At 42.6% G+C, this 12,123-nt stretch overlaps 1 protein-coding gene across 2 annotated transcripts; it reads left to right on the top strand.

Moving 5' to 3' along the window:
• The first annotated feature begins 2,993 nt into the window (after positions 1–2,993).
• Positions 2,994–10,076, top strand: zfand5a (zinc finger, AN1-type domain 5a). 2 transcript variants are annotated; one of them, XM_082554167.1, is made up of 6 exons: positions 2,994–3,267; positions 6,499–6,660; positions 7,073–7,175; positions 7,287–7,372; positions 7,900–8,028; positions 8,125–10,076. In XM_082554167.1, exons 2-6 carry the CDS (start codon positions 6,501–6,503, stop codon positions 8,271–8,273), a joined length of 627 nt encoding a protein of 208 aa, XP_082410293.1. In that variant the 5' UTR covers positions 2,994–3,267; positions 6,499–6,500; the 3' UTR covers positions 8,274–10,076. The 2 variants fall into 2 exon arrangements, with proteins under 2 accessions (XP_082410293.1, XP_082410292.1); XM_082554166.1 differs by having other exon boundaries at positions 3,231–3,345.
• The last annotated feature ends 2,047 nt before the right edge of the window (positions 10,077–12,123 follow it).

Here is a 12,123-nt window from a genome sequence, read left to right as displayed (position 1 = left end):
TATCGACAGTGTCTCACCACACCGACGCCAGACACAGGCAAGCTGTGCCTCTGTGTGTGTTTGCACATGCATGTGTGTGTGTGTGTTTGTGTTGGGTCGACCAATATCTGCCTAGTAACTACAGACAGACTGCTCCAGATTCACATAAGTAATCCTCACACCCTTACACAAACACACACACGCACAAGAAAACACACAACAAAAGAAAACAAAAGAAATTGTAGGCATCTGTTGCCACGGCAGCATTGTTACTCAGCCCCTCACGTGTATGACATGTTAATGTATAAAAAAGGGACATACTGCTTCAACAAACAGATACAAAAGCCTAGCTATGACAGCGAGGGGGATGGGTAACGATACTCAACACCTCCCACTCTCTCCTCGGCTGCCCCCTCCTCTCACTGAAAACCGTGAACCTTCACATACTGAACAGATATACGTTTCAACACATGCTCCTTCTCGTCTGCTCCCTGCAGGGCTGTGTATTAACACAACACATGCGCACAAAGACCTCAGTGTAATCCCAGTCTTCCATCCACCCTTCTTCATTCACATATGAAAAGCTTTCGGGCTAATGTCAACAGAGGGATAGTGCTACACGCATGTATGTACACACAGAAGACCATTAGCATGAAACTGCAGCGTGGTGGGTTGCCACAAGCACTGTTTTGAGCCTGTGTTGTAATATGTGAGCTGTGAGTTAAACTATAACTGGAATCTTTTTACTGAGGTTTGATTAGAGAAGAAAGACCGGGTTATAAAGGCTATATAAAAGAAGTCATGGTCATCAAAGCTTGTCTTTCTGAAAATCTCAAAAGATAATAAAACTGTGATGCCACGTGATATTAACTTGTACAAAAAACACGCTGTTTTATGATAATGTAAGGAGTCTTCCTTAGGGTTTGTTGGCATGCATGCACTATGTTCCTTTAGTTATGTTGCTTATTGGAGATCAGTTGCTTTATTAACTCTCCAAATCACCCAGTCAAACACAAAGCATTTCAGTCGTTTCATGATTTTTACCTTTCTTCTTTTAAAATACTTTACTCTTAAAATATACCATAAAAATAACGAGTAAATATGCAATCAAGTAAACCTGTCCAAATGGACACAGCACAGGAAGCTAATAAAAGACAAGTAGGTCAGACCACAAGCTGTCCTCTGTTCATCTGTGTATGATGAAACCAGTTTTAGCAGCAATGTTTCCGCATGTGTGTGTGTGTGTGTGTGTGTGTGTGTGTGTGTGTGTGTGTGTGTGTGTGTGTGTGTGTGTGTGTGTGTGTGTGTGTGTGTGTATAAGAAGGAAAGAGAAGGACTTCCCCTTGAAAAAGTCAGCTGAAGATCAGCAGTCACTTTTGCTTTCACTTAGCTACCACCATTTTTCAGTTTCCATATAAAGCTAGTTTGAACCGGATCAAACACACTGAGAAATCTCAGTGATTTCCAGACTTCTGTAAGCTTCTAGATTTCCACGAATCGACACACAGAGAGATGACAACATCCCCCCGCCCCAAACACAAGCTCACACCACCCGACTTCAACACTTTTTTGTTTTTTTCAGCTCTGACCTGTAGTGCCTGGGGATTTGTGTGATGTTATGCTGACAAGGTGGGAGGGGATATGTAGAGACTTGTTAGACCTTAAGGCACAGTACCCTATGTATGTACTTAATTATGTAGTATGACGCATTTGCAAGTGAGTGGAGAGTACAGGTGTATTTTGTATCATAAAAACAAATCCAGTGGATGTAATGCTCTGGTGGCTGTTGATGTAAAAACAATGGGTTAAGTCAATTAAAGCGACCCCTCAAACTTTGTGTCAACTATTTTGTTTCACTATAAACATTTTTTACCACAAGGAAAGACTTTATTTTAGAAATACTGAGGGCCAAAGTGCCTTTGCTGCCAATTTGACATTTGACAAGCCACCAAAAATAATTTATAAGATGTTTTCTACTTTTAGTAAATTAATTTAACTGGAATATTTAACACAGCTACTTTGGTAATATAGCCTTACCCATAATGGCACAATTTGGACTACTACTTGTATTTGTGCAGAATAAGATATTTTGCTGTTCTAAAAGCTCACTTTGAGTAATGTTTTGTGACTAAAATCTCTTTTCAGTTTCTTTTATAAATTCCCAGAAATCCCACTAAGCTCTTTCAGTGGTCACAGTCCAGTAACTAGCGCCAGCCTTTATTATTTCCTCAAGGCATTATTCTAACAGATGTACACCTTTAAAAAAATTCCAATCTTATGGTGCTGCTCACGTGTTTTTCTTGAAAACTTCCCCAACATCAACACAGGTGCTCGGGTGTTTTTCTCTTATACAGCTATCTTTATGAAGACTAGTTTGACTCGACAAAATAGTTACAATGTCTGAACATTTTTAACTTCATCCACAATTTGTAAGAGCTGTTTGATGTTAGCAGTTTTGATTTGAAATAGGGTTAAAATCAGGGCCTAACGACTGACTGGGCCCTCACTGGGCCTAACAGTATTGATAATGTCAAGGTCACTATTTAGTATCAGTAACTGGGACATTAGCAGTTTGTAGCCACATGTTGTGAAATGAGTCCGCTTGGCTTGTCTCCTGGAAAACATGTTTACAACCTGTACTTGCTTTGTTCTTCTGACAGAAATAATCATAGGCCATGTGAGTAGCAGGAGGGGCGAGGCTGTCACATTAATAGTGCCATCTCACAGATAAGTGTGTAGAATCTTCTACAAAGAGGCATCACGGATCACGGACCTGCATTCTTCTTGTTTTAATTCACTCATTGTCAGCACCATTATTCATTCATCCTATCATTTCGGTGGATTACTCAATATGGTCGTCCTTGTAGGAGGATGACGAATAGATGTGTAATAACGCAATCACGAAGTGGCGCAAGCGCAGACTGAGTTTCAGCGCCCTCCCTTTCTGGCAGAGCTGTACACAGAGCTCGAGGGCTCCGCGGGTAGCCAATGGGGACACGTTGTTTTACCCGTGACATCACCGCCACTCCTCTGACTAAAGAGGGAAACAAACATCCATACAGAAGGAACGGGAGAGGAAGAGAGAGAGGAAGGAAGGTAGGAGGCCGAGGAAGGGAGACTTAAAACCCCTCTAAACCTGTCTGGCACCGAGGACGACGGCACATAACCGAAGCAAGAAAGAGAAAAGGACCTCACCGGGACCTGAAATCAATCGACATTTTCCAGCTGCCCACACTAACGGCCACTTTTCCCCGTCGTCTCGCGAGAAACTTCATCGATTTTTAGCAGGTGATGATCTTGGATTATTGTTTTTTGGGATTTTTTTCTGAATATGGATGATTTTGGAAGTGAGCTCGGCTTATCGAGGTAATCAGCCAAACGATGGGTGTTTGCAGAGGTGGCGGTCGGTGATGGCGACCTTTAACGGTGGATTGAAAGGTCAGGCGGTGCGTTGCGTGATGGCTGAGTGTGATAAACAAGCTTTTTCCACCCCCCATTTCTTTAGCTTGTTAAAGTTGCCATCACCACCATCTCCTCCTCCTGAGTAGAAATGTCAAAAGCCCTCGAACGTGATTCCGTCTCTTTCAAGGAGGTGAAAATAACAAGGGAGGGAGCGAGCTAGTTGGTTGCTGTGCCTATTTTTCTGTTTTTCCCGAGAGCTGGGGGATGGGGCACCAAAGCCAGCTAATTCCTGTCTAGAAATAGAAAATTCATAAGCTGAATAGGCAAGCAGGGCGAGAGAGTTGCTTTCGAAATTGCTACAGAACATTTTCTTGAATATAAGTTCTCGCACGGCTTCGGCCGATGGAGGAAGTAGTTTCAGCTTTGGCTCAGACGAGCTTTGCTCGATGTGTAGAACTATGTGGCATCACCAAGTCTCTTTCTAAGTGCCTTAGTGTGATTATATAACCGTGGTTGTCCGCATAGCTTCGCTTAAATCACGCAGAACACCGCATTTCAGTACAAATAAAGTGATTAAAGCGAACTACAAAACGATGTCTAAACAGGAAGCAGGGAGATTGCAGACAAAGGAAGAAAGAAGAAACAAAGGGAGCCGATACCTCACTGTCTAGACAGTGGGTTTTCAGAAAACATTAGTGCCGTTATCTTCCCGTAGGCTTCTCGTGGTTTGTTTTCAACACTGTCCATTTTTAAAGAGCAAATTTTACAGCATGTGACAAGCCCAAATGTTTTGTTTTTTTCTTCTCTCCCCTGCCCTTCAGTGTGACTCAGGACTTTTTAAGCCCAGCAGGGCCTGAAATATGAGCTTGGCTTGCGCCTGATAAAGAAGCACAGTTTCCCCCTTTTGTTTGCTGGAGATTATCACACGTACGTTTTTTGTTTCCGCAGTAGTTTTTGTTGTCCGCAGAAATCAAATGGCATAGTTTCTAGTCAGACCAGTTTTCACATTTGGTTATAGTGAAGGGTTTGGATCCTTTGTGAAAGGAAGTTGGGTTTATTGGTCGTGACTGATGATCTGCTCTGTGCTGGAAAGCCCCCGACTTCCTTTTGTTTGGGGTATTTTACAATTTCACATCTGTAGTGTTTCATAGGATTGTCTGGAATAATTCACAAGTGCATGTTTTGTTATAGGTAGGGACTGATTGAGGTGAATGTGTAATGACCCTCAGTATGCTTTATGTATCTCTGGAAGATCCCCCTTTGTTTCGAAAAACATGCAAGTCTTTTGAAGTATTCAGCGTGGCCATGTCTTTTTTACCTTATCGCTGTGCTTATAAGGTCTTGGTAAATATTAGGTTACCATGCCTGCTGTTTATCAAACACCTGGACCCATTGTTCCTTTGTGTCATAAAGTTAATGTGTTAACTGCTATGGGCCTCTTTTGTAATATGTTTTTGCATCGTCAGATGTGATTTAGTCGCAATTTAAATCAATACCTTTTCTTTTATTGAAGTGTTTCTGCGTAACGTGGAGCTAAAATCGTCCAGTCTACATCTAGTCAACACGATAAACTGATAAGTCAGTCAGCTTTAAAAGGAAATTACTGATGATCCATATAAAGGGGGTTGAAATGAAAAGCATTTTGAGCTACGCATTAGTTACTAGCTTTTAGCTGAGTCCCCCTGTCTGGTATTTTTCAGCAGTCAGCAGTTGGACACGTGACACAAATGAAAGGGAAAAAAAGGTCTTTGTGGGCTTTTCCAAGGAGACCCTTTATTGACATACTGGTGAAAACATCCAGGTGAAGAGAAACGAGGAAGTGGTAGGAAGACAGGTTTGGGTGGGGGTCTGATAGCTAATGGTGCTTGTTATTTAGGACACCTCGGGTGGACTGACAGGACGTTCTAAACCAACTGCCAGAACATTGAGCTCGCCTGCCCTGTTTGTGTCCGTGACCAGAATATAGACGAGCTTCACACCAACGCAAGCAGCTGCTGTGTTGCACCAGAACAGGGCAAAGGTTGTCCACAGAGGAAATATGAGCCCGTTGCTGTGTGTGGATTTTATATTTTATTTTTATTTATTTTCTGTGTGTGGGGGGCGGGGAGAAGAATCATAGGTGATCGGCTGAGTTGTAAAATGGCCCGGACAGGGCTGGCAGGCACAGCTCTTCTTTCCTATCTAATCCAGGCCTTCCATGTGTATCTTTCCTTTCATGTGGCTGTTTTTGATCAATCACCTCAAAGTCACCGTCTCCCATTACACAACTTCCTGCGCTGTTGCACAAAGACGGGTAGCAAACGTCACAGGACTACTTGTTTTGCCAAGTTACGCACATGCACGCTCATTTTCTGGGCGTATGCGTGGTGAGAAATGACTAGGGAGGTTTTGAAATGCCTTGTAAGGCAAGAGCCAAGGGTAGGGAGGGGAACACTTTGTGAAACAGCTGACCTACTTTGTTTATCGCTTAAAGCCTTGTGCCATTTAGCAAAAACAGAATCTTATTTAATCTGAAGTGTTTCGTGTGTTCTTTTGCGATCATGATACCGCGAGTGAGTCAGAGCTTTTGTTTTTAATTAGATGGAGGAAGTAAGGGCCTGAATTTGGTATGAGGAAGAAGAACAGCTGACACTAAAGCCTACAAAAAGCAGAGGATGGGGGGGATAATGGGAATACCTCTCAGTTTTTCTCAGAACCACCAAAAGAGCCGGCAGGAGGGAAGAGGTGACACTGCAGTGAACAAAGCTGTAGAACAGAGCACATACGAGCCTTTGCCAAAGGTGTTGAACAGAGAACAGTGAGTGTTGTTTGTTCTGTGGGATTCCTGCGGAGACACATTCATTACTGTATTCAGGCTAAAGGGCAAGTCAAAACAGAAAGCTGAATTTACATAAAATGACAGCCGTGTTATCAGTCAGCTATGTTGATACTGCAACCAGTTTCTCTGGAACCAGACTAACAGGAAGAGCGGTAGGGGTGGAAATGCGTCCAGGAAAACATTTCAGTTCTTTTTTTTTTTTTTCTTTCTTCCATGCACGTGTCAGATCGAGGTGTTGGTGTTGCAAACTGCACGTCGGTCTAAGAAGCATTCTCACTCTGTCTCCCTCGTTCTTTCAGCAATGGCTCAAGAGACGAACCAGAGTCCAGTGCCCATGCTTTGTGCCACAGGTTGCGGTTTCTATGGCAACCCAAGAACCAATGGTATGTGCTCCGTATGCTACAAGGAACACCTGACACGGCAGCAGAGCAGCGACCGCATGAGCCCCCTCGGCCCAATGGGTAAGACCGCACACACAAATTTGATTTGTCTTCTCCTTCAGAGTTACTGCAGCTCAGACTGATTACATCAGTTTCTATGTAAACAAATACATGAACTTTAATCAGTATATTTAAAGCTTTTACTCCACTGTGGATAATAACAGACAGGGTCAGGGTGATGGGGTGCTCCTTTAAGCACTTCTGTGATCCAACATTAAAGTTTTTCACGATGCAAAACACTATCAGTACTTTGAAACAAGGAACAAGGGAGAATATGTCCCAAAAGAGAAGTGACGTTGAATACATTTTTAGATAGGCCTGAAACTGCTGAAAACAGTTTCTATTATTCAGCTCACTTGTTGGCATGCAAACCCACATCACTTGGATTATATTTATTTGGATTTTTAAATTTATTATCATTGTCATCATACAGGCTCAACTGCTAGTCCTACCTCAGAGGCTTCTGCCATCCAGAGACTAGAAGCCAGTCTAGCAAAGGTTGATGCCTCCCCTGCCCCTTCACCAGACATGTCTAGGTCAGTATCCGCTGCCATTAGCTCTCGTGATGTTTGCTGGTTACTTTTCTTGAAATTGAATGAGCAATGTGATGACTGACTCACCTCGCTCCCCGCTGGTTAAACCTGCAGAACCATTCAAGGATCTCTTCCTGTGACTCAGCAAATGACCGAGATGAGCATCTCCAGAGAGGACAAACCTGAACCCCTAGAGCCTGGTAAAAACATGCTTTCATTCCTATTGGTTGCTGGCAACATTGCAGGCATTTTACACATACCTAGTTGACAGCTAAAAAACACACTTCTCGAGGCAAACACTGCTACATAGTTCTTTCTGTAGCCTCAGTTTTATTTTTGATGCTTCGCTGCATACCTTAAGCTCCGCTGTTGGTTTTCACTTACAGCCTCCAAGAAAGAGAGGCTGTCTAAAAATAAACCTGTTTAAAAATACCTCCACTCTCAGGACACTCAGATTTAACGTTGCCTGCCAGAGGCTTGCTCAGAATAGTGTATTCTTTGCTGCCAACAACAAGAGGGGCAATTTAGAGATAAGGAAAATACTAATTACTATTATCTTGGACAACAATGCAACATTTTAGAGGCCACTGGCTTTCATTGTCTTGTAAAAGTATGACAAACAGCCTTGTTTGCTGCTCTGGGAATTAAAGGGATAATGACACATTAAAGGCTTCCGTGACTTATGACTTTTTTTTTTTTCCCTCCCGTTGTCTTTCTTTCTGCGTAGTTGTAAGCCAGCCTGCTGCTTCTAGCCCTACTCCTGTAGCCTCTTCTAGCAGTGAAGAAAGTAAGAGTGACACCCCCAAACCTAAGAAGAACAGGTGCTTCATGTGCCGCAAGAGAGTGGGCCTCACAGGTGAGTGAGCAGGTCGCAGTTCAGCATGAATTTCTGTCAGTGCACTTGTGAAACGCTCCCATTCCAGCTTTTAACCCTTGATTTTTGCGCCTCCAGGTTTCGACTGTCGCTGTGGCAACCTGTTCTGCGGCATCCACCGGTACTCTGACAAGCACAACTGTCCCTATGATTACAAGGCCGAGGCTGCCGCCAAGATCCGCAAAGAGAACCCCGTGGTGGTGGCTGACAAGATCCAGAGAATATAATAGATGAGACAGAGCAGCAGTGGCAGCAACAATGAAACACCATTGACAAAAGACTGGAGTATGAGTGCGAACCTTTGAAATGAGCATAAATGAGAATGGAACAGACTTGATTTACAAAATTACAACCTCAAGAAGATCATGGAGAGGAAAAAAAGAAAAACGTAAAAGCTCCTGTCTGAGGAAGATGCATGAATGATCACTTTTCTCCCTCTTTTTTTTTTTTTTTGATTAACTCATTAGTTTTTATCCTGTTTTCTGTGGTGTGGTTTTTTGTTTTGTTTTTCTCGTTTTTTGCCGCCGTTCAGTCCGACGTTTTGTTTTGTTTTTTCTAAGAATATGTATTGTCTTACTAAGAGCAGACCAGGCTACATGTCCAGGATAAGCTGTGCTCCTCTCACCCATACCAGGCGCCATTATTGTGCCAAACCGTAGACGGCCATTTAACACGCGCCGCCACGTGTCAAGACACTGGCTGGTCTCTCAAAAGCATTCAGACTACACAGAAACAGTCCATACAAGTTGTGTCCCTCAACCTTTGAACTTCTCGCTCTGTGCTCCGTCGGCGCTGGAGTCGGTCAGCGTCTCCTGCCTCGCACGAGGAGGGGGGGATTTGTTGCGATGTCTTTTCCTAGCTTTACCTACCTCACGGCTGCCGCGTTAAGCTACGTTGTCTTCCCTTTTACTTTTTTCGTCAGCTTCGACCCCATCAGAGCAGTTGATCATCGTGACAGTCGGCGTCGGTGAATTCCCCTAACCCCTCCAATCGGCACACCTTGCTTTCACTTTGATGGGTTTTGATTGAGGCTGTTTGGAGGTATCATGCTAGACGGGGACACACAAATTACTCGCTGAAGGAGTTCCACCAACTGTTGCCGGACTGTGTGTATGTGTGTGTGAGCCGACGTGTGGCCTGAGGGGAAGGATGGCACCCTTCCCCCATGGGTCTGGTAGGGTCAATGTAGGCTTCAATATTGTAGGGGCATGAATGAATGGGATAAATGCATGAGTCACTCTTCATCTGTGTTTAGTGTTTCACAAATATCATTCAACTTAGGGTTTCAGATGTTTTATTTGCTGAAAGACAATTATCTGTTATGTTTTATTATCTTATTTTTCTCTTCCATTGTACTGATGTTAGCACATGTATTCAGTGCATTGATGGAGTTAGGGTATGTGAACCATGATTTCTTTTTTTTAAATGCGCTAACAAAACATTCGTGTGAGCACAGTGTGTGTGTGTGTGTGTGTTGGGCTGTGTGCATGTGTTCTGTCCTCACCTCTTCCTTATCCCTTTTGACTGTAGAGCTACCCAGTTTATCAGCACATGTTTACAGAACTACAGGAGCATGCCAGAGCTAGATTTATGAAAAATAATAGATACCAAGATTAGATGTAACTTCTCATCTGTCTAACAGCTATTGGTCTCTGTGTCTCTGCTATAGAGCACTGTAAGGGGGAAAAAAGGGAGGGGAAAAAAGTGTGCGTGTGTTTTTGTGTGAGTGCACGTGCACATACCTGTGCGACAGTGTGTTTTCATGGCTGCCTGACACATTGAAACCGATGTATGTTTGTGACTTGTTTCTCCCCCGTATGGATGTGTTTTTTGTTTTGTTTTTTCATTTAAAGTTAACTGTATGTATCCGTTTGAGTTTTTCCTTTCTGATTCTTAGTTATATGCAAATTTGTACAAAAAAGAAAAAACAAAACTGTGTTGATATTTATGTATTACATATAATCTTGCTATCCAGCATTACAACAGAATAGTATCATGTAAATAAAACTGTACAGAGAGACATTACAAAAGGCTGAGTGTGTGCTGATTCAGTGTCCCATTTTGCTTATTGTTTTTGGGGGGTTTTTTTATTGCCGGTTTGATTAAACGTTAAGATAGAAAATGTGGCCAAAACAAGCAGGTTTTGGATGACTGTGCACAGGACAACTTGACTGAACGTGGCTGGATTATTTTCAGTCAGGACAAGACTAGAGTAGGAGCACCATTTCCCCCGTCATTAATTCCTAAACCAGGCTAACCTGACCTCAGGCCGAGGTCTGGGTCACACAGGAAGTATTAATCCCCAGATTGCGGAACACCGTGTAGGTAGGATGCTTATGAGCGTGTTTCAGGGACACTTCTCACACTCCTGTTTGGAGCCCCAGGGCGAAGGCAGTTCGCAGATGGCGTTAACGGGAGCAGCTGCTCAGACAGCTGAGGTGTCCTCATGTGGTGTTGCTGTGACAGAGGACCACAAAGATCACATTGTCTGGACACACAGCTAAAATGCGATGGATTTCCAACCTGAATCTTATGCCAGTGACAAAGCATTATTAATCACTGACCACATCTTCTGAACCCGATATGACAGAAGAGTGAGTACACCATGTAACTGATGCAGTGGAATCACACTACATTGCTAACGGTCTCTTTCCACTATCACACAGACTTAACCTATAATTTGTTTCACTGATGGATGCAGAACCTTATCTGTGTCATCCTCTCCCTATTTGTCTGTCATTGGGTGTGACCGAGGCCTCGGTGGCCTCAGAGACTCCGACTAGTGGAAAGTGACAGATGCTGTAGCCAGATGTGCAAAGGCGATGGAAGTTATATGGGGCCACAAACAGGAACATACAGTACTCTCCTCTTTAAAGACAACAATCCAACCTTATAGAGCACTTTAAAAACAACATGGTTGACCAAAGTACTTTCCGGGAAAAAAAACAACAGTGAAACTTAGGTTAAGTTCATCTTATTCCTTTTCTTTTCACACACTTTCTACATTAAATCCTGACTGATTCTTGCAGCTCATAGTTGGGTCAAGATAACCTACATTAAACATGCACTCACTATCCGTTTTACATCCATCCACAGCAAAATGATATACATATATTGGGAACTTAGGAGTTTGAGGGGACTATGATAGAGTTGTCTGACAAGTCAGTGTCCCGGAGAAAGACAACTGCTCTCAGTGCTGCCACCTGGATGTGAGAGCTGTATAAGTGCAACCCACTTACCACACATTTTCAAAGCACTTGTGTATCCAATATGAATCACACAGCATCATTACATCATACCAAAACACATGTTTATGACTAACATGTACATAACAGTTGAATAAATGCCTTTATCGGCAAATGAGTCAAGTGCTTCAGGGAAAAGTAGTGAAATAAGCAAAAAAAGAGAGAGGGAATCTTTTGAAAACCAGCATATCTTTTCATCAAAAACTCAACAGTGTGTTTAAAAAAATTGTATTAGGGCACTAAAAGCTTTACAAATATGTGGCTGTACAGTTAAAATGTATGTATGTCATTTTAGAAGAATATTGGTGGTTGATGGAAAGAAATGTTATGTGGGATGATAACAACCTCAGAGGTACCTGAAAATCCAACCTGGACAGCTCTTCATTAATCATTGTCATACCTACACAGAATTGTAATTTTTTTATATTTTGAAATATTACATTTTGGATGTTGTAGCTCACAGACTGTGGCCCACGCCGCTAATCATAGAGTTCACAGTGCAGCTGTACTTGTAATTATATTGTCCACAATGAGGCTCATCTTTCTCATTTAGCAATTTTAATTTAGATCAAAATGACAGTCAAAGACTAACAGATGAGTTCCTGAAGATCAGTTCTTGTACATGCTTCTTTTTGCACTTCATAAATCTGACGTTTATTTACACCAAGAAAACGTTTTGGATCTTGACCTCACACTGTTGAAGGTGCTGAACAATTACTCTTTAGAGTGGAGTGAACCGAAAGGACATCCACACTTTAACTCCACTCTTTACAGTGGACTCTCCTGTGTGGGGCTCAAAGCTTTATCTTGCATCAGCTCGTCATGCAGCTTA

Source organism: Aulonocara stuartgranti, assembly GCF_965226115.1.
Source record: "Aulonocara stuartgranti genome assembly, chromosome: 12".
Lineage (NCBI taxonomy): Eukaryota > Metazoa > Chordata > Actinopteri > Cichliformes > Cichlidae > Aulonocara > Aulonocara stuartgranti.
The sequence above is the reverse complement of the archived record's forward strand: the minus strand, read 5'-3'. Positions and strand labels throughout refer to the sequence as shown.